General features: G+C 43.6%; 1 protein-coding gene across 1 annotated transcript; it reads right to left on the bottom strand.

Moving 5' to 3' along the window:
- Positions 1 to 536: 536 nt before the first annotated feature.
- On the bottom strand, positions 537 to 2,621 carry MAGEF1 (MAGE family member F1). Its single transcript, XM_010959175.3, is given in 6 exon segments — positions 537 to 1,302; positions 1,304 to 1,341; positions 1,344 to 1,478; positions 1,481 to 1,802; positions 1,804 to 1,887; positions 1,890 to 2,621. Coding segments are annotated over 6 exon segments (1,074 nt in total). The 5' UTR covers positions 2,151 to 2,621; the 3' UTR covers positions 537 to 1,068.
- Between the last annotated feature and the right edge of the window lie 19,969 nt (positions 2,622 to 22,590).

Here is a 22,590-nt window from a genome sequence, read left to right as displayed (position 1 = left end):
TCTTGGTGGTAGGGAACATCACATGTACCCTCCACCCACACTACATACTGTTCCAGAATTAGTAAAATATTTGGTCTCCGCATAGACTGAGAGAAGGGAGATGGAGAGGACCAAAATGCTAACAGACCCCATCACTATTTGTGCACTGTGATAAATAGCCCTGGAACAAACGTACTGGCAAGGGTAGGGTGTTTTCCAGATCTGCCACGTATCACGTCTTCCCATGTTACTGAGGAGCATCTATGATCTTAAGTCATTTTTAATACCATCTCCCACCCCCAACTTCTTCCTCTTCTCATTCCCCTCTGCTCTACCCACCCTGCCATTTCCCCCTCCCTACCCCCAAGTCTGACAAAAGGTAACCTCAGACAAGTCTCACCTATTCACCGCAGTGGGGTTGGGTGTCCCTCTGTAGCCTTCAACTCACAGCACCCTAATTTCTGGTTTATTTACTTACTGTCCAGTTCTGAAAAGTAGGACCTTTATCTCGTTCAGCATTCTATCCCCAAATACCCCCAATAGTACATCACACAAAAGAAGATGCTTAACAAACGTTTACTAGGTATACCAGGTTATTCTTTTAATTTATTGCATTTTCCCCCTAGATACTATAGTAACTAAGCAAACAGAGTTACATTCAATCTTTTTTCTTTATACAATAGACAAAAAGTGTTGGGAAGCTGGATACTAATCAGCTATTTTTTCCCAGTACCAGATCATCACATTGCTGAGTTCCTTCAAATGATTAATGTGCAGCATTCAATGCTGCATAATTTGTCCAAGATCACAGAATAAAATGTAAAGTTTTTCATTTCATTTTACAAAACCAGCAAAACTCTACAAAAAAAATCCTACAGGAAAATGTAGACCAATCTCATTTATAAACATCAATTTAACAGTATACTAAATGTAACAAAACGTAGCAAGACACAAACCCTAAATCCTAGTTACAGAAATGCAACTGCTACAGAAATAATGACCCTCCCCGCACCTATTCTACTTACGACTCAGTAGCTTTTATACCTACTCACCCCGACCCCCTCTGGCTGGCCACTCTTCCATCAGCCCTCACCAGGGGTGGGTGCCGGCCCTAGCACTGGACCTAGTCCTCGCCCTCACTGTGGCCTCAGCTCTGGCTCTGTCAGCATCGTCTGCCAGGGCCTCACGGTACTGCACTGGCCAGTGGTGGGGTTCTTTCTTATGGAGCTTGGGCAGGAACCCCAAGACTTTCACTTTGCTGGTTTCCAGGTTGCTTCCGGGACCTCAGGAGAATTCACATTCCGGTGGATTGGTGTAAGGCATAACGCCTGTAACTGAGGTATCTCAGCTGCACGAAGTCTTATTATTAAGCCTCTTCGGATACCCAGAGAAGAAGTGATACTTTGAGGGACGCACCCCCAACAGACGCAGCATCTCCCAGACCTGTGCCTCCCTGGCGCTATTACCTTTCATGTAGATAAGGCCCAAGATCATCATTTAGATCTGGGGCCATCTCCTCCCAAATCCTCCTCCTCAAGAGGTTTTAGTTTGTTGTTCAGGATGTAAGTGTGGTGCTTACAGTCAAGCTGTTTCAGCTCGAAACCAAAGACATGCCGCAGACTCTCTGCGGCCCTTGCGATAATCTCAGGGAACAGATCCTTCAAGTCTCCTATAACATGTTTCACCACCTCGGAGCGAGTGATGGGACTCTTCTAGTCCTTCACCAGCAGAAACTGCACCAACTCGGCCACCGTCTGATCCACACGGCGGCGGACCCTGCGCCGGGCCAAGGTTTTGGCTGCCAAGGCCCTACCAGCTTTCGGGGGTGAGGGCGGGATCTGCAGCCCCCTCCTCCCTTGCGGCGCCAAGATCCCCCTGGGGCTGCCCTGCAGGAGGGAGCTCGGGGCCTCCTCCTGCGAGGCGGTCAGGGTCTGGGTCTCACCGTCAAGGCCGCTATCCTCCCCCTCGGTCTGAAGGATGGGGAGACCCTCGGTCTCGGGTTTCGGCAGCATGTTTTCGGGCAGGCAGGTGCAAAGCGCGTACACGGGCCGAGGGTTGTGCGAGCCGCTGCACAAACCCCGGCGGAGGGGTTGGACAGCGGCTGGGGAGGCTGGAGTAGGGCTAGGAGAGATGGCAGAAGGGGCTTTTGTGGCTGCTGGGCGACGCCGCATAGGGCTCGGGACGGTTGCCCCGAAGCTGCCGGCGCCGAAGACCTGCGGCGCGGCCACCGCGCAGCCTCAGTGCGCGCCCGCGAGCCGACTAGCTGGACCACTTCCGGCCAACTCAGCCAAAATGGCGGCCCCGAGGCCGCGCGAAGCCCCTCCTCTTCCAGCCCCCGCTGGGTTGGGAGTGCGCACAGGCTTCTCAGGATGCCGGGGCTGCGGGGGAGCGCGCAGGCAGCGCTGCTGTTTAGACTCGCTGCTTGGAGAGGGGGCGGTAACCAGGGCTTTCTCAAGGTTTCAATGTACAGATGAAATAAGGATGGAATTCTAGCCGTGTCCTTTCAGCAGGTGCTTATTTCCACGTGTGTGTATCAAAGACTGATTTACTGTGAGTCAAGTGCAGAGTGCGTGGAGGTTAAGGTGGGCGGTAAAGCTGTGCGGGACAATTAGTGAAAGGCGGTGAATAGGATGCTAGGGCGACTGAAATTATCTGTACACGATGGGAATATACTACAGGGGGATTTAAGCAAGGAGTACCAGGACCAGATCTGTAACTTTCCAGTCTCTCTGGTTTCAGTGTGGAGGATGGCTCAGAGTAGGGCTGACGAAAAGCTGGGAATCCGGCTTCGAGTATTGGAGTACTATTGTAGAGCAGAATAGGAACTGAGACTTGGCCTGTCTTGTTCATTGGTGTATCCCAGGTGCCTAGAACAGTGCCTGGCACATAGAGGCGCTACATAAATGTTATAAAATGACTAATGAGGGGTTAAGGATAGCAGATTCCACAGGGTTCGTGAAAGGAAGATGATAAACGATATACTGAAGTACAGCTGGCAGAAATAGTAACTGATTGGAGGAAAGGAATCTTTTTTAAAACCTATTCAAACTTAACCGCTCCTATTTTTTTTTCTTTTTGCTGACTCTATTCTGAACTTTATCCCTCTGCCTATCTGTCACTCCTCCCCCCCTCCCCAACTCTTCCTCCTCCTTCCCTCTCCTCCCCTTCCCCTTCCTCTTCTTCTCTTCTCCTCTGCCTCTCCTCCACTCCCCTCCCTCTTTTGTAGGCTCAGCTTACATGTCACCTTTCCAAAGCCATCCTTAGTCTCCATGCATGGAAGTTATTTGCTGCCATTTCTGAATCATCATAGCAATTAATATTTGTTTAACAATCTACTTACATAGACCTTACTGTGTGCTAGGCTCTGCTCTAACCATTTTTCAAATATTAATTTGTTTAGTTCTTATTAAGGTAAGTACTATTGTCATTATCGCCATTTTATAGATATGTCTTTCCTATGGAATTTGCTATTTACTAGCTATGTAATCTTGGGCAAGTTACCTAAACTTCCTGCCCCTCAGTTGCCTTATCAGTAAAATGAGTATAATAGTAGAAACAACATTGTGGAGATTATGTGAAGTAATGCATATAAGCCATTTAACACAGCGCTTGGCACATAGTGTTCAATAAATGTTAGCTGTTATTTATTGCATATTTTAAATGTGATGATACTGTGCTAATTTTTTACATGTATTAACTCATCAAGTAACTCATCTACTTCTCCTAACAGCCCTGCTAGATAAGTGGTATTATTTTATAAGGGAAGTAACACACAAAGAGGTTAAGTAACTTCCTGAACATCACATGACTGAACCACTATTTCAATCATATGGTATAACTTTAGAGATCATGCTCTTAACCACTATATTAATAGGTGTTAATTATTATTATTATTATTATTATTATTGACCATACACTGCTTTGTCTTATAATTATTTTTGTGCTTATCTTATTACCCTCCAAAACCAAACATCCTAAAAGCTGGGGCTATGTCCTTAACTCTTTTTTTTTTTTATTCTTTTTTTTTTTTTAGACTTGTTTGGTTTCTTTGTGGAGGTTATTAGGTTTATTTATCCATTTGTTTATTTATTTAATGGAGGTGCTGGGGATTGAACCCAGGACCTTGTACATGCTAAGCACGCACTATACCACTGAGCTGTACCCCTACCCCCCTTCCTTAACTCTTTTGAAGAGCCCCTCAGCATCAGCACTCTGTATGTAATTGTCACTGAATAAATGATGGAAGACTTTTTTCCGTAGGAAGTAATATTTATTTTAAATAAATATCTGACAGTTAGACTTTTATAGATGTAATCATGAGCTCTTCTTTTCAAAAACTCCTGAAGATGTATACCCATTTATACTATATGACTTACAAAAACTGAAAGTGTGTGAATGAAGCAGGAGGATGTTTATTATAGTCTAGCTTGAGGCTATTATTAGTTTCTATTATGCCAGACATTTTATATACAATATAATTTAGTCCTTACAAATCCCTATTAGGAAGGTATTATTATCCTCATTTTACAAATGGGAAAACAGTCACTGAGAGGTTAAATCACTTATCCCCGGCCACCCATCTAAGTACTAGACTGGAAATGAGGGCCTAGATCTGTCTGTTCTGAAGACTGTTCTCATGACCACCGTGCTGGACTGCCTGGTTGTCTGTTTTCTCCCGAAGGTAGAACCACTCCTACCTAAAAGGGCATCACTAGAGATAAAATAGTCTACTTGCAGATCTTTCTCACTTTAAGCATTGCCGAGGAGATATGGAGGAGAGAGATGCTTGGAAAGGAGCATGCAGGAGATACACTGAATGGAGAGAATTTTGTGCAGAATTACTGCACATTAGCAGTAATATGACTGAATTTTGAAAACTGAATGAAGAATGTAATGCTACTCATCAAAAAAAAAAAAAAAAGGAACAAACTACTGGTATAAGATGGATGAGTCCAGCTGACATTATATTGAGTGAAAGAAGAAAGATACAGAAGATTATATATAATATGATTCTAGTTAATCTGATGTCCAGGGCAGGTTCAGCTAATTGATGGTGACAAAAATGAAAACAGTGGAGGCCTGGAATAGGGTTGACTAGAAAGGGGTATGCCTGAGCTGTATGGGGGTGATGGAAATGTTTTATATCACAATTTGGATGTGGGTATACATTTGTCAAAACTTTTCAAACTGTACATTTAATATCTATGAATCTCACACTATATAAATTTTACTTTAAGATTATAAGAATAAAAGGATTTTAAACAAGTATAATTGACAGATAACGTTAGTTCATGTGTACAACATAATGAACTGATATTCACACATATTGTGAAATGATCACAAGAAGTCTAGTGAACTTCCATTACCATACATAATTACAAGTTTTTTTTTTCTTGTGATGAAGACTTTTAAGATCTATTCTCTTAGGAACTTTCAAATATGCAATACAGTATTAGAACTATAATCATGTAACAAAGTTTTTAAAAAATTAAATGAATAGGACTTTAGGTAGAGGAGTTGATGAGGGGTATGAAAGGTGAATGACTTTGCTTTGCTACTTGCCAACCCCTGGACGCTACAATGTTATATACTGGAGGGGACCTAGACAATCATTTTCCAGTCCTGATTGTCCTGACCTCATACTGAACAGGCAGACTTTTAAAACAGTCCTTACTGAAGCTGTTAAAAGGGAGGAAAGATATAGCTCTTTGGTGGGCGGGGAGGAGGGGAGGGCGACAAAACTCTGATGACTATTAGATTGAAACCTTCCTGAAGGATGATCCTTGTAGCCTAGACTATAGTCTTTGAGAGCCTATAGCGCTTAGCCCACTTTACTATGAGGAAAAGGATAAGGGAGTTACACTGGAAAAGCACAACTGCAGGATGAATTATCCTGGAACTGTCTAGCACTCTGTGGGTGTAAAAAAGGTGTGTCCTAGAACAAAGCACTGAACCAGGTCAGAAGACCTGAGTTCTGGTGTCCCTCCCCATTCGCTCATCCTGTGACCTTGCACAGCATACTTAACCTCTCTGGGCCATTGTTTCCTCATCTTTTTGTCTGACAACCTTAACTTTGACAGTCCCCACAGTTATTTTGAGGTTCAAGTAAGATTATAAATATAAACATACATTTAAAATGCTCTACCATTAAGAAACAAATATAAAATGTTACAGGCCTTTTTTTTTTAACAGACCCAGTAGAAAGTCTCAGTAATGAGTGTGACTGGCCTCTCAAGCAGACATTTTGGAATGAGCTTACAAATTCCTGGCTGAAAAAACTGTCTGGCCAAAAAAGATTAAATAGAGAAACGTCAAGCCCTGACATTCCGTCTAAGGCTAGTGAATGCTTTGGTGGGGAGCCAGGGTTATCTTGTTGGATTCCTTCTAAACTTGTCAATAGAGTCCTCCAAACTCCTGAGTGCTTTCTTCACATGGATGCTGAGTAATGTCTCACCCCAGGTCTGAATGAGCCCCAAACTGCGAAGGTGCTTGCATCTTCTCTATTTCTCCTGACAGTTTTGACAGCCATGCAGCTGAGCTGGCTCAAAGAAGGGATCAGAGGAAGAGCTTTGTCCTGTATCGCTGGGCCAGGGGCAAAATGGAGCCCAGTTTTGTCATAGCAGAATGGGCAGAGTGTGAAGCCGTGGGTCCTGTATGTGTGGCTGGTATTGAGGCAGGATGGCCAGGCGGATGATTCGATCTGACTTGGGTAATGAAAATTGTTTGTTACTGTTTGAAGAGCAATTGTGTAAGCAACAGTACTTCTGTGTTTGGCTGCCTGTGTCCCACCAGTGTCTGTAACATAACACCCGGCCCAGAGGAGGAACAGACCATGGCCGGCGGGGGAGGGGAGACATGCAGGGGGCACGGGGCCCCCTTCTCCCGCCTCCCCTCCACTGTCCCACCCGCTCCCTAAACCTCGAAGGAGAGTTGGCGAGAAGGCATTTGCCACCTGGACACAATGAGGCCCAGTGCGAAGGGCAGGCGCGAGGCTGGCGAGCATCCAGGGCCCTGGTCTGAATGGCCGTCGCCCAGGGGCTGCCAACAGCCCATCTCTATCCCCCAGAGGCCGGGCCAGTCCAGGACGGGGGCCCCTCTACCCCCACCTCTGAGGCCCAACTCACGCCATTCGCTGGCCGTGACCAGAATGCGTGGGACACAGGGCCTTTGAGCAGCTGAACAGAGCCGTTTCCCCTTCGCTGGCCGCCAGTTCACTTGGATTAGAGCAGGCTCTCCGGAGTCCCTTTGTTGGCTGCTTGTTATTCCGCACGCACCGAGCACTGTGCATTCATCTTTATTAGTTCTAATTGCTTCCCTATTCTAATGGGATCTTGATATTCCCATACAATTGAAAGGAAATGTATTCATTAAAATAATTCTTCTCCTAACTGCCGCTTCAAGCTGCTCCTCTAAGTGACATTGTCTCTCCAGCCACAGCCTGCTGAGGCCTCTTATTAAGACTCTAGTCAAAAGCCAACTTTGGGCAGCAAACTTTCCTTGCAGGAGTTTCCAGACACTGAAGAGAGGGCGCTTTTTAATCGGCTCACACACTGAAGTTGGAGGCCAGCTGGTGGAACTGGGGGTGCTGCCCTGGGTGAGTGGGAGGGGAAGGGCTCGCCTCCAGGGCTGCGTCCCATAACAATGCCCCCTTTCTGCACACCGACTGGCTAGTTTAGACAGGGTCCCCCCCTCATCATCTGGGTGAAACGTTTTGTTTATGCCACAAGCAGTTACTAGGTGTGTTCTTAGAGTGAGGCTCTGAGTAAGGTGCTAGGGAAGTGTGGAGACAGAGCTGCAGTCTCAAGGTGTTTATGGTCTCTGTGGGTGGCTCTGGACTCTGAGCCCCTAAAGTGAGGCAGGAGAGAGCCTGGGAGCAGTCTCAGTGCTCAGAAAGCTTCATAGGCTAGAGAACTTAGAAAAGTGGGGTGTTCTTCCATAAATGCGTTTGATTTAATAACCCACGTCTTTCAAGCCATGGGCTCTTGGGGATAATACAAGAAGCTTCTCTGGGACATTGGGAACCACTGATCTATTTGGGGGAAATAAGCCATTATAAAAAAGCATGCCTGTGTGAACACATGCTCTTTACATGAGTGGTTCAAAGAAGGTTATGGGAGTTTGGAGGAGAGGAAGGGAGTGCATACTGGGCACTATGCTGTTGCCTGAATCTTACTTAATCCCTAAAACAGCCCTGTGAGGGAAGCATTCCCCATTTCACCAATGAGCTGTAAGAGAATTTAGCTCATTTGTCCTGGATCAAGGGTTGGGAGCCAGGATTTGAACGCTGGCCTTCTGATCCCAAAGTACAGGCTGCTTTCACAGCATCATGCTTCCTCTCACGTTGTATCTGTCAGGGGCCATCAGAGGAGGTTTCACGTGGAAGGTGGTATTTGATTCCCCTTGAGGCCTTTGGGGATGGTAGCTTGTCAGCAGGTAGAGAGTGGGACCCACAGGAAGGAAGAGCCTGAGCAAAAATGCAGGGGCTGGGAAGAACCCGGCAAATCAGGGCATGACAGGAGTCCCGGTGGCCCAGTGTCTGGAGAGCATGCAGAGGAGTAGTGGGAGGAAGGCAGGAAGGTTTGTGGGGGCCAAGTTTTATAGACCCTTGCCTGTCAGGAGTTTGGATTTTATGCTATAGGTACTTCTCCAAGGAGGATATTTGAGCCCTGGGATAAACACAGTATTTCTTTCAGGAGCATCAATTTTCCTTGAGGTGAATAATTTTAAACATCTTCATATTAAAAGAAATTCAGATATATCATGGAATAGAATGCAAAATCCTCATGAATTTTTAAGAGAAAACAGAAGACTTCAAAGAGAGCTTGGGTGTGCTGGCAGGAGCTTCAGGCTGTGCGGTCCCTTGGGGGGACTGAAGGCATTTCTTTTGTCTGCTGTTGATGCACTTCAGCAGGAAAGTTTGAGAAGTATTGATTTTGGATAAAATGTTTTGATCCTAGGAATAAAATAATTAGGTATATTTCAAGAAGGGTGGTGGGGGCTTGGAAGACAGGTTGGGTGGGGCAGGGACTGAGAGCAGGAGACAGGATAGGAGACGGTTGCAATAATGTCTCTGTAGACACGAAGGGCCTAGGAGGGCTGCCTTGGCCTCAGACCCCACCTCTCTGCCCTCACCTTTTTGGAAGAGGACTGCCTAAGAGGTCGCTGCCCCGGAGCCCGCTCTTTCCTTTTAAAGGGCTCCATGATTAGAAGAGGGAGGCTGTAGCAGAAGCAGTTAAGGGAGGGCCTGGGCCTGGGCCAAAAACTGGTCCCCACAGAAAACCTTTGTGCCCTGGCCACCTCAGCCACCACGCTACCTGCTCCCAGCAGGTGAATAGCTTACCAGCTGGGAGGTACCAGAGGGCAAATGACTGGACCAATGATTCTCTAGGGTGGGAGTGGGGGGAGGTCCTGTCTTGGTGCAGTGTCCTTGGACCCAGCATGGTGGCCAACACCATGTGGTCAAGAAAGACACACAGGGAGGAAGGAGGGATAAGACATCTGCTTAGGATCAAGACTGCACTCTACTTCTTAGCATCAGTAGATGGAGATAGCCCACCTTACTTGGCCAGACTCTCCTTTCAGATGAGCCTTTTTTAAAGATAGCTTAGAATTTATCTCTTGAAGCATCATTTTTTAAAAAGCATTAAACAATTCCTTAGTGCTTAATTTTTTTTCTCATTTTAGAAGGGATTGTTTATTGGAGAACAATGAGAAAATCCTATCAACAAGAGAAAAAAAACCAAAACACCTATAATTTTACCCGGGGGTAACCACAATTGACAAATACCCTGGTGTGTCTCCTCCCCCAATTGTTCTAAACTTCTGCTTTTCAAAAAAAAATGGCGTTATCTTGTATACTCTGCTTTATATACACAATATATATATTTCTTCATATATTGTGAATCTCTTACACTAATAAATATTTTTCTATAATGTAGTCATTTGTGCTTGAAAATATTCCCCAGATCCCATGTTACATTTAATGCCTATTGTTATATATTTAGGTTGTTTTCAGATTTTCCTTATTAAATACAATGTGATTAACTTGCTTGTGGCTATCTTTCACAAGGCAATATTACAATAATTCCTTTTATTTTTTATTTTACAAATAACCATTTCATTGCAGAAAAACAGAAATTAAGATAAGAAAAATATTAAGCACCTGTAATCGTACCATCCAAAAATCATATTTACCATTCAGGGACTATCCTTACAGTTTTTTTCTGTATACATATTTATAGCTATACACAAATACATGTACCAGATAAAATCTATAAGACTGGTATGAATAAATTTTTATTAAAATAACACTACTTGCCAACCTGCTTTTCCTTGTTAATATATAATGGCTATCTTTGTCATTAAACAGTGTTTAATACTGTAATTGTATTGCTTTCTAATAATACATTGTATAATTGTACAAACATTGATTTATCCTATTGTTATTTGAGTTTCTCCTGGAGCTTTCTTCTTTTCTCATTTTGTAAGAGTTCTTTAAATATTATGGATATTAAATTCTTTGTCACGTTGCAAGTATCTTTTCTGGGTTATTTTTCTTAGAGGCTTGTTTAAGGTATATTTTTTCCTGTTTATTTTGTAATTATAGAAATAAAACATGATCACTGTACAAAAATTAGAAAGTATAGGTAAAAAGAAAAATAATTAAAATTAAATGACCCTAAATCTCCCCCACTGTAGATAACTGCTATTAAGTTTTAGATTTTCTTATTTCCCAAGATATATAAGAATATGACCATAGAGATACATGATTTTTTTAAAAAACAAAAGTGAGATTATTCTATATGTATTTCTGTGACCTACTTTATGCACTACATCCATTTTGAAAATCTTTCCTGTCAACACAAGTGAATCTGCACCATTATGTATTAATTTTACTTTAAAAATAGATAATACTTTCACATAGTTCAAAAATTAAAATGATACAAAAAAACATACATTGAGAATTTTTGCTTGCACCCAAGTCCTTCTTCACATGGTTTCCTGATTTCCCCCGCCACAGGTCACTGCTTTTAATAATTACAGTGTCCCTTTTTGAAAATACAATCAAATGCAATTATATACACCCCACCCTTTCTTACAAAGAAGTTAGCACATTATATATATTATTATGCACCTTGCTTTTTTAAAAAAAACTTGATAATATGTAGTGGAGACTTTTTTATATCAGCACATCTTTGTGGCATATTATGGTGTGAATGGACAGTAATTTCTAACCAATTCCATGTAACTGGACATTTGGGTTATTTCAAACTTTTACAAGCAATGTTATAATACATACGTCATTTCCTTATGTGTGCAAATACATTTGCAGGAAAAATTCAGAGAGCAGGGTTGATGAACCAAGGGGTAAATATATTAGTAATGTTAATAGAAAATGCCAAATTGCCCTTCAAAAGGGTGTAGCATTTTATATTCCTATCAGCAGTGGATGAGGGCGAGTATTTCCCTACAACTTCTAGTCAAGTGTATTTTGGATACCTATACTTCTGATAGGTAAAAACTGGGTCTATCATTGCAAGTATAACTTGCACTCATTATTACTAATGAAGTCAAATATTCTTTCATATGCTTAAAAGTCACCTGTATTTCTCTTTTCTTAAAAAAAGTGTTTTTTCTATTGAGTTACTCATCTCCTTGATTTATAGAAACAAATTACGCATTTGAGTGATTGACCCTTTGTGAAATGATTTGCAGTTTTTTTATACAGTTAGTCTTTTGTTTTTGTCTTCACTTTGCTTATGGTACTTTGTCCCTGCAGGAGTTTGAAGATTTTTGTTTAGGTGTATTTATCAGTCTTTTCTTTCATGACTTCTGGATCTTGAACCAATTAGAATGGTTTTCATTACTCCAAGATTATAAAGGAGTTCTATTATTCTTCTGGTAATTTTATGGTTTTATTTTGTGCATTTAAATCTTTGATCCAATTGACACTTATCCTGGTATATTGTATGAAATACTGGTCCAGCATCTGTCTTTTTCCAGTTAGTTGGGTGCCATTTATTACAAAGTCTGTCTTGGGGAAGGATTAATTAGGGATTGTGGATTAAGAGACAAACATTACTATATATAAAATAGATAAACAACAAGGACCTATACATAGCACAGGAAACTATATTCAATTCCTTGTAATAATATATAATGGAAAAGAATCTGAAAAGAAAAAACATATGTGTGCATATGTATATTTGAGTCACTTTGCTGTACACCTGAAACTAACACTGTAAATCAACTACACTTCAATAAAAAAAATTTTTTTAAGTCTATCTTTACCTCACTGATTTGGTATTTATCATGTACCAAAAATCTCATATATATTTGGATCTCTTTCTGGGCTTTATTCTATTCCATTGGCCTATATGTCTACACAGCATCAGTTTTGGTAGCTGTATAGTATTTTTTAAAATTTTCCTTCATTGAATTATAGTTGATTTATGTTTTGCACTTTTTTTGGTTTGTTTTGGGGGGACATTATTAGGTTTTCTTACTTTTTTCTTTATTTCTTAATCGAAGTACTGGGGCTTGAACCCAGGACGTCGTGCATGCTAAGCTCTACCCCTGAACTGTACTCTCCCCCCAGTAGCTGTATAGTATTCCTTTTTCTATATATAGCATAATTTATTTGACGAATTCATTCCTGGTAAACATCTAGGTTGCTTCCAATTTTTCAACATTCCAAAGAGTGCCTCAGTGAATAAAATCCTTACATGCATTTTATGTGTGTATAGAGTAGATCAGTTTTTTCTTTTGGATAAAATTTTATATGTGGAATTACTAGGTCAAAAGCTATGTGCCTTCTTAGGCTGTTTTCATCCACATTGCCAAAATACCTTCCAGAAAGATTATACCAATTTACACTCCCTCCAACTGTGTACCAGTGCTGATTTCCCCCCACCCACACCAGCTCCCAGTGTTATCATTCTTTTTAATCATTACCAATCTGATCAGGGGGGAAAAAAAAGTTTTTCATTGCTGTTTTAATTTGCCTTTGTTTGAATGCTAGTGAGGTTGAACATTTTTTCAATTTATGGTGGCTTTTGATGTACAGAAGTTTTTAATTTTTAATGTAGTCAGATCTATCAATCTTTTCCTCTATGGTTTCTGCTTTTGTTGACATGTTTAGAAAGTCCTTCCCCATCCTAAGATTATAAAATATCCACTTATATTTTCTTCTAGTACCTTTATGGTTTCAGTTCCATCTTTCTCCATCTGGTATTCATTTTGATGAACAGTGTGAGCCGGGAAAGACAGTGTATGATTTATTTATTTATTTATTTCTCGAATGGATACCCCATTCTTTCATCACTGTTAAGAAGCATAAATTTGTATTTGTGTTTGTGTAACTGTTCCTAGAATGAACATCTTGAATGGCTGGATACTGAGTGTGACCGAGCTCTAGACTTTGGGTCATCATTAGACATATCAGTCGTACTAAACAGGCAAATGTGGCACCTTCCAACATATGTGGGCTTTTAAGGACCGACTGACATTTGACACTCGGATCTCAGCATTGCAGCTCAATGCTTCTGCAACTTCAAGTGAGCCCATCTGTGATCCTCCTTGAGTCTTGGTTTCTTCATCTGTAAAATGGGGCAGTAATAGTTATTCCCTTGGGACTGAAGCCCACCCTCCTCCCTCCTCCATCTAGTGATGGCCTCAGGCCCTTCCCATAAATAGGATATGCTGGTGAGGGGAAGGGTTGAGTGCTGTGTTTTCTTTTTATAGGCCTTCTATCTTTACCCTTGTGCTCAGACTCTCATTTGTTACGTCCTGCTGCTATTAGTGTCTTTTCATTAGCAGCCTTTCTCTCTCCTTCTAAATACGCCACTTTTAATTGTATACCAGCTAGGAAACTAGACAACTGGATTGTTACAAGTGTATATAAAGAGTAACTGGGATCTGAGTGAGGGCCTCAGGGCCTCTCCCTGTTGTATAAAGTAGTGGTTCTCAGCCCTGGCTGCACATTAGAATCACCTGGGGAGATTTAAAGAGTATCCATACCTGAGTCCACCCCAGACCAATGAAATCAGAATCCCTGGCTGTGGGGCCCGGGCCTGGGCACGTGATGAAGCTTGGCAGGTGATTCTCATGTGCATGCAGGGCTGAGTGCGCTGGCTTTGTGAGATCTGTATTCACACTCAGTGGTCTCCCCCTCTGGTTCACTCCCAAAATATGCCCCAAGTTGTATGGAACAGAAGGCCAGATAGCAAAGATGTCAGGGATGTTTTGGAGGCTGTGGGCTTGCTGAAGAGAGCAGCCCCAACCCTCAGCCCTCTGTTGCCATGGAAGTCACAGACCTCTGGACGTTTGGAAATGATGTTGGCAGTTTCTCTTCAAAAAAACAGAACCATCCCAGTCTCCTCCCTGAGGCTGCCCCTCCTGCCTCTGGGGGCTCTTTCCAGCAGCATGAGAGGTGGTAAGAAACAAACCTTGAGAAAATAGCTTTAGTTATTTCTGTTTTATTTGTGTATTTGTTCTCTTTTTCTCTTGTGCCTTTCTCTGTCCCCCAAAACATATGTCAAGCTTTGGTGAATCCGTTCTATTCCATGGATGGGACCACTATCTCCCAAAGGTAGGCTCACCCCCACCAACTACTGGTGGACCTACTTTGTCACTTGGCAATATAGATACAGACTGCAGGATGCGTCCCAACATCAAGTCTCTTTGCTACAAGATCAACCTTCTTGTTCTTGAGTTTTGATAACCTGACTGTGGGCTTAGCCCGTGAGCTTGCACCTCCTTCTAGGTGTCTCACCTGGTTCATCTAAGACTAGGGCCTCCCTGGTTCTATCAGGCCCTGTGGGGAAAAGCTACTACTTTTACCAATGAATTAAAACCGACTCCTCCAAGCTTACCGATGAGGGGAGAGTCCCTGGGGAGAGAGGTGACTGGAGTTTTCCCTTGGGATGTCTTACTCATCACTGACACTAGTCAGTGTCCTTACCCTCCAACACACACACCTACACAGGGCAGCTGAGACAAGGCTTGATCCTTCAGAGCAGACCTTACTGCAGGTTGGGAATAACAAGGGAAATAAACAGAAGTGTAACATGACTTCACATAATCTCATCTACAAGACATAAATTGATCATGAGGGCTCAGGGCCCACCTTATCCTAGTGTGCGGTTGCCTCTGTGTAGTCAGGATCATCTCGGCAGCCCTGAGAAGCCTGAACAGCTGCCTTCTTGAAAGTTCTGATGGATTCACCAAAATAATGAAGTCAAGAAGGAGACAAGTGTTCCCCTTCTGTCTGGTGCCACCATCTGAATTCCAGTTTCCTGTCTGAGGAGCTGCCTTCTCCTGGGATGACTGAAATGATAGCTCCTTTTTATGGGAAATAGGAACTTGGATTCAGGTAAGTTTTTGGTGGTCATTAAGGCTGCATACAGAAGGGAAGGTGATTGGCGCACACCAGCTCACCTGAATGGCGTGGTTTTGCCAGAGATATGGTTTATACCCACAAAAGACAATGGCTTTTCTTTAGTTATGTTCCGTTGAGAGACACACAACGTTGTGAAATCCCCTGGTGTTGATTCACAACGGAGTTACAGGTGAGCAAACTGAGGGTTATTTATAGAGTGCTGATATTTATATGAGGCGCTTTTCAAAAGGGTCCCAATAGTTGTCCAGGGGGAGAGAAATACAAGGGTCTGTCAGTTTGCTGAGACTTTGTCTCTACCTCGAAGTCTATGTGACATAGCTCTGCTTATGTTGGTGATTTCTTCTTCATACTCTTTAAGAGAGACCTCACTCCCTATGCTTCGAGGAAGGGCCTTACCCTATGGCCCCAAACAAACAAGAGTGTAGCAGGGCACAACAAAACACTGGGGGCTGAGTGCAAAAGGCTGATAATTTCCCTAGTGCTGTCTGTCTGGTGTGTGCTCCCGGAGGACGCGTGGCTATCTTCCTGCATTCCTTTTTGGTTGAGTAACCTCTTGAACTCTGGCCCACTGACTCTCAATGGAGGCAGTGCTGCCCCCTAGAGGCATTTTAGAAATTCGTGGCATATTTAAGTTCGTTCTGTTGGTTGCTGGGGCACTACTTGCAGGAGTCAGAGGGGGCCAGATTTCTTGCCTTGCTTGTGGCAGTTTTGTCCAAAGATTTGTCCTGCACTTCATGTGACCTTTGAATGCCCCCCTCCACATTCATACAGGTAGAAAATACCTTTATTTTGGTCTGAGCCTAGAAACGAATTCCCTTTCGTATATCAACACAAAATACTTTCTGCATAGTTTTAATGTACATTGAAGTTTTCATGAATGCTACTATCTTACAAATTGAGAGAATACTGTATTTTATCTTTACCAGGAATTGCTCACCATTTCAGAAAACCACAATACCAACAGCAAAATTTCTCACTATATTTGAGTTGCTAAAACACACCTCCATTCATCTGCGTTCGTACATGTCTGTGTGAATATATAGCACCTGTTTAGTCCCGTTTCAGAATATCAGGTATAAAGAAGCGCCCTCATGTTCCAGTCAATGAAGTTTTGCTGCTCTTAAAATCAAACTTATTGTAAGTAGGTACAGTTGTCTTGTGTAATTATGCTCAAACATTTATAGATGAAATCATATTATTTTATTCTAAATTATTTCCTTTTAGTTCTTTATCTTACAATTAGGGCAGTATATTGATTCTTTAAAAGATTATGTGTGTAGGTGGGTCACATTGTCTATAAATTTCATTTCAGAAGAGTAAAAGTGGTCTTACAAAATACTTCCTATAAGAAAAGGAGCATTGGGTCTGATAGAATCGGGATCCACTGCTCTTGGCAACCTCCTGGAGGATGTTTTGTCTTAACTAATTTTCACAACAGCTCTGTGAGCTAAGTCCTATTATGACCACCATTTTGCACAGGAGGAAACTGAGACGTGGAGACATGAGGCAACTTGCCCAAGGTCACATATCTGGAAAAGAAGGGAGCCAGGATTCCAGAGGCCAGGTCATGAATCTGCCTTCCACCCATCATGTTTGGTCCCATCTCTCATGATTTGTCCAAGTGCCCCGGGTCTTTCTACCTGCAAGCCCACCTTCTGGCCCCGTTAGACCTTTTGTGGGGCCCAGCTGGGACTCAGGCTGAAAGAAAAAGTGACTCTTTGCTTTTGGATAAAATTTCAGTGGAGTAAATCAAAGGGAAGTGCTTTGCATAGAGCAGAGCCTCAATAAACTTTGTTGAATGAATGAATGAATGATTTGGTTGAGTGGTGCTCAGTCCTTTGGAACAGCCCCTGGATTTTAGTAATTTATTTTGGTAAGTTGATGTGAATTTCCCAGCAGTTCACACTAGGTTCACGGGGCTCCCAGCTCGAGGACGGAGACTTCCATTGTCTCCCTGGGGCTGAGAAAGGCTGGCTACTCTTTTTTCCCAGGAAGCATAGCTGTTGAAACAGGAACCTGCACACCCCTCTCACTCTTTCCCCATGCTCACTGACATGGGCCTCAGGCCCTGGATGTGGGGTATTCTTTAAATAATAGCTTTTCTTCAAGCCCTTGCCTGTGATCTAACTGATCCTACAGTGGGTACTACAAAGAGATGCTGTGGATGCAGTGTCTCCTATGTCTTTGGCAGGGTCTCACTCTGGGCTCCTGCTTCTTTCCTTCATTCAGCAAATGTTTCCCGAGGGCTTCCTTTGTGCCAGGTACTGGGGTTCAGGGAAGAGAGACAACACATGGTCCCCACCTTCCTGAGACTCAGATTTAGGAGAGAGGACTGGCTTTTGCAATAAAGTGTGAAAAGAGCTGTGACATACGAATATATAGAAGCTCTGGGAGCCCCAGGGGTGGAGCAGCTGACCCATACTGGGGAGAATAGGGAAGCCTTCCTGGAGGAGGTGTTGCCTGAGCTTAGTCCCAAGGAAAACTTATGATTTAGCAAAGACAAAGGATGATTCTATTAGTCAGGATCCCAATAGGGAATGATGACATACTAAGTTAGGATAATTTGAGGAGGGTTTATGTACAAAGTGGTTATTTGCAAAGGTGTGGGTAGGGGATGGGGGAACATTACAAGCTGTCAGAGAAACCCAGGCTAGCAGCAGTGCTATCTCTACCCCTAGGCCAGAAGAAGTAGGGGGCGGAGGGCGCTACTGTACTCTGGAAGGAGAGAAAGTCCTGTAGAACAGGCTACCTTGATAGAAGGAGTGACCCTCCATCTGTGAGCAGCCAGCCTGAAACCACTACACAGGAGCTGAGTAAATACCCTGGCTTCTCTTTCTCCCATCCTCCCATCGCTCCGCACTGGCTAAACTCAACCAGAGGCCATAGGGACCTGGAGTTTGTTTATGTGATCCATCTAGGGCACAGAGCAGGATGAAGAGTGGGACTGGAGGGGCCTGCAGATCCATCTAGCACTCTGGGTTAGGGAAGACTTGGAGATGTGGGAGAGCATGTAAATTGGGGAAATTTATTTATTTTTTGGAAGTATAGTTGATTTACAATGTTGTGTTAGTCTCTGGTGCATAGCAAACTGATTCAGTTACACACACACACACACACAATTATATATATGTATTCTTTTTCATTATAGGTTATTACAAGGTATTGAATATAGTTCCCTATGCTATATAGTAGGACCTCATTGTTTATCTGTTTTATATATAGCAGTATCTGCAAATCCCAAATTCCTAATTTATTCCTCCCCCACCTTTCCTCTTTGGTCACCATAAGTTTTCTATGTCTGCAAGTCTGTTTCTGTTTTGTAATTAAATTCATCTGCGTCTTTTTTTAGGATTCCACATATAAGTGATATCATATGATATTTCTCTTTCTTTTTCTGACTTAGCATGATAACCTCCAGGTCCATTCATGTTGCTGCAATTGGCATGATTCCATTCTTTTTTATGGCTGAGTAATATTCCATTGTGTATATTTATCACATTTTCTTTATCCATTAATCTGTTGATGGACACTTAGCTTGCTTCCATGTCTTGGCTATCGTAAATAGTGCTGCTTTTAACATTGGGGTGCATTTATCTTTTCGAGTTACAGTCACCTCTGGATGTATGCCCAGGAGTGGGATTGCTGGATCATATGGTAATTTTTTAGGGAATATCCATACTGTTTTCCATAATGTCTGGGGAAATGTATTCTTTCTGACTGGCATGTGGAGAAAACAGGGCTGAGAGCTGTCTGTCATGAAAGGCCTTACATGTCTTTCTGAGGAATTTGAAAATGTATCCTAAAGGCAGGGGAGCACTGAAGGATTTTTAGGCAGGAGGTGAGATGATTAGATATGTGTGTTTAAACGGCCCCCCTAGTCCTGGTGTGCAGATGATTTCGTGGTACTGTTTCAGACTAGAGATGGTGAGGCCTAAATGAAGACAATGACCATGGAGAAAGAAGTGGGTGGATTTGAGGACTTCTTAGGAAGTAGACTCAAAATATGATAAAGGATTGGATAGACAGATGTCAAGGAAGGCCCTGGATTTTGGCTTGAAGCTCAGGCAGGGGAGGGAATTTTGAGAGAGCAGGTTGGTTGTCTGACTGTCGCCTCCTGGCTTTGCTTTCTGGATTCAGGAGGAGACTTAGATTGGCCCTCATTAGCAGGCCCTTAATCTTTCAAGGGCACTTTGGAGGGGCTTCTTGGTCACGCAGCAGGTTGGTCTCACCTTGGCTGTTCCAAGAGCAAACCCAAGTAGAGAGCAGAGGAAGGCACCTTTTGCTGCCCCCACCCCCCCACCCCAGGATCTCCCGAACCAGGACCTGCTCCCCTCCAAATCCCTGCCCTTTCCATATGGAGAGAGGATGTGTTTTCTTTTTACGTGCTTCACTGCAGGGGCAAATGAGGCCCAGCTGAGGGGAGAGCGCCAGCAGTGACGGCAGAGCACGGGCTCCGAGAGCTGGGGCGATCGCTGGGGTGCTGTCATCCCCAGTTTCCTTCCCCAGCTTTTCTGAAGGCCCCAGTCCCTGTAGGCTCGTTTTTCATCACTTGCAACTCTGAAGAACCTGCTATCCAGTAACAGGTCCCATTCCTCGGAGTTCTCTGCCCAGAAACCTGGAATAATTTTCTTTTGTTATAGAGGGAAACGCTGAGGTAGTTCTTTCAAGTCCTAAGAACTTGGGTAGTCATGGCAACCCATAAGGGCGGGGTGGGTAAGGTGGGGGCTTCTTAGCAGCATTTCATTTCAAATGCCAGATTAAAGGAAAAGCTCCTTTGGAGTTTGCCTCATTAAGACATAGCTGCGTGCAGGCTTGCTGGATGGTTTTCTGGTTCATCATTTTACACATTATATTTTGCCTACATTTTCTCACATGATGGACAGTCTTCTGGGACTTCTCCCTGAGAATTTTGGCTCACTGACATCTCTGAAAATTTTAGTTCATTCCTGGCAAAAGGGTTGGTGGGAGTGTTTCCTTTGTTCTATCTGGGGCCTTGTCCGGTAAGCCCCTTAACTTACAATGGGACTGCCACTAAAAAAAAAAAAAAGGTAACACGCTTATTGAAGTTTTGTTCAGTCTATGGAGGGAAAGATGTTTGTTGAGCAGCCATTTTACTCCACACTATACTTTTGGTCCAGGATTTTTCTCCCAGTTTCCCCTGGGCCAAGGACCGGGGGAGTCCAACTCTGACTCTGGCTCTAGGGATATCTTCCACCTGCTGTTGGGAGAATCTAGGAGAAAATAAAGGTGGAAATGTTTAACCCAGGAGGCCGAACTCAAGTATTTTTTTCCCTGAACTGAACCATCTCTCCTGGTTGTAAGTGACTTCAGAATTCTCCTTTAGCTGGGACTGGCTTCTCCACTCCACCTCCATCCAAACTGTCTTTCCCAGCAGGGAATTCCAATTCAGACCCATAAAAGATATTCAATCACCTTACAATCGCTCAGGTGTCAACTAAAATATTTTCCACACTCAGTCACTAAGGCTTGTCATTTATTCCTTCAATGTGACTCCTAGATTCACCCCATTATTTAAACAAAAGCCCCCATTTATTGAACATTACTGAGAGCCAAGATTTCTATGCATCACCTAATTTAATAGTCACCAAAATCCCATGAGGCAGGTACCATTATTCTCATCTTTCAGAGAAGGGAACTGAAGACCCCAAAAGCTAACTCGTCCAGAGCCAAAAAGCCGGTCAGAGGCAGAGCCGGGGCAGTCTGCTGCTCTCCCCACCATGACATGCCCTGGTGCCATCACCCAGCTCTCATCCCCTCTTACTCGACCTCAGCCAGCACGCCTGCACAGGCTCCTCACCTCCTTTCCTGAATGTGTGATGAATGAATGAATGAATGATATTCCTAAAGCTCCCCTTTCATTGCTCCCCTGGTAGGCTCAGTTTTGGGGGTGCAGAGACCACGCTGTCTTGGTCACCATGGTGTCTATGGGACTTAGCCCACAGAAAGTGCACAGTAAATGTTTACTTATTTACTTACTGAATCAATGAAAAAGATCTCTTTCCTCCACAAGTCCTTCCTTTATTCTCTTTCCTTGGGTCCCTCCAAGCTGGAGCCACTGCTGCCCTCCACCATCAAACATGGCTCCCCTGGCTCCTGAGCCAATCCTGTCCAGGAAGGTAGACTGATCAGAGTATGTGCGTGTGTTTACAGCGTACATGCCCATGGAGCTCCCGGAGCTCTGGCTGCTTCTGCTGCTGCAGGGAGAAAGTATTTCTGCCCCAGATCCAAGATCAGGGGGTGAGTCCTGGGCCCCCAAGTGCCCAGTGGGTCCCATCCTCACCCATCCATAGAGTAGCTATTTACTGAGCACCTACTAGATTAAGTACTTCATGTCTGTGATCCCATTTAATTGTCACAACAACCTCTAAAGGCAGATACAGTGTCTCCATTTTACAGATGAGGAAACTGAGGCTTGAAGAGATTAAGTCCTTGCTAAAGGATACTGGTGGAGGAGGGATTTGAGCAGGGGCTTATCTGTGGTCGGAGTCTGTGATTTTTCCTTTACTGCCCTTTCTCACAGGGCACAGGCTTCTGCCATGTTCTACCCATCAAACCACTAAATCCCTCCTCATTTTCTGGGAACCTGATAATCTCAGGGGCTAATAACCTTCGTAAGAACAGGTACAGTTATGTGAGCATCTGTACATGCCAGAAGCTCCACAAATGACCTCATTTAATCTCTGCTCCTCTGAAGTAGGTGCTAGGATTATCTCTATAGATAAGAAAACTGAGAGATGAAAGTTAGCTACTCAGGGGAGGAAGCTAGGCTTCAAACCAGGTGTGTCTGAGTCCAAAGCTTATATTTCTTACTACTCTTGCCAAAGCCATCTGACTAAGAATGAGGTCCTGACAGTTCTCTACTCCCCTCGCTGCACCCCACTTCTAGCTGAGGTCCAGCCCCCCAGAACCAGGTGGCCACTGCCTTCTGGCCTCTGGACCTCTGCTACTCTACCCCACGAGCCTGATGGACCAGCTGTCCTGGCTGATATGAACTGAGCCACGTTCTCCTGCCCCTCTAGTGGCTGTGCTTGACACCCTGACAGCCAAGTCAGTTCCCTTGGCCTAGCGCCCTCCGCATCCCAACTCCTGCCCTCACCTGTGCGTGGAAGTCCCTGCATTATTCTCACCACCCGCCAACCTGCCACAAGCCTGATGGGCTATGACACCCTGCCCTTGTGTCTTCATGGGTT

The sequence above is a fragment of the Camelus bactrianus genome, chromosome 1 (genome assembly GCF_048773025.1).
Source record: "Camelus bactrianus isolate YW-2024 breed Bactrian camel chromosome 1, ASM4877302v1, whole genome shotgun sequence".
NCBI classification, from domain to species: Eukaryota; Metazoa; Chordata; class Mammalia; order Artiodactyla; family Camelidae; genus Camelus; species Camelus bactrianus.
This window is presented reverse-complemented; position numbering and strand designations above follow the sequence as displayed.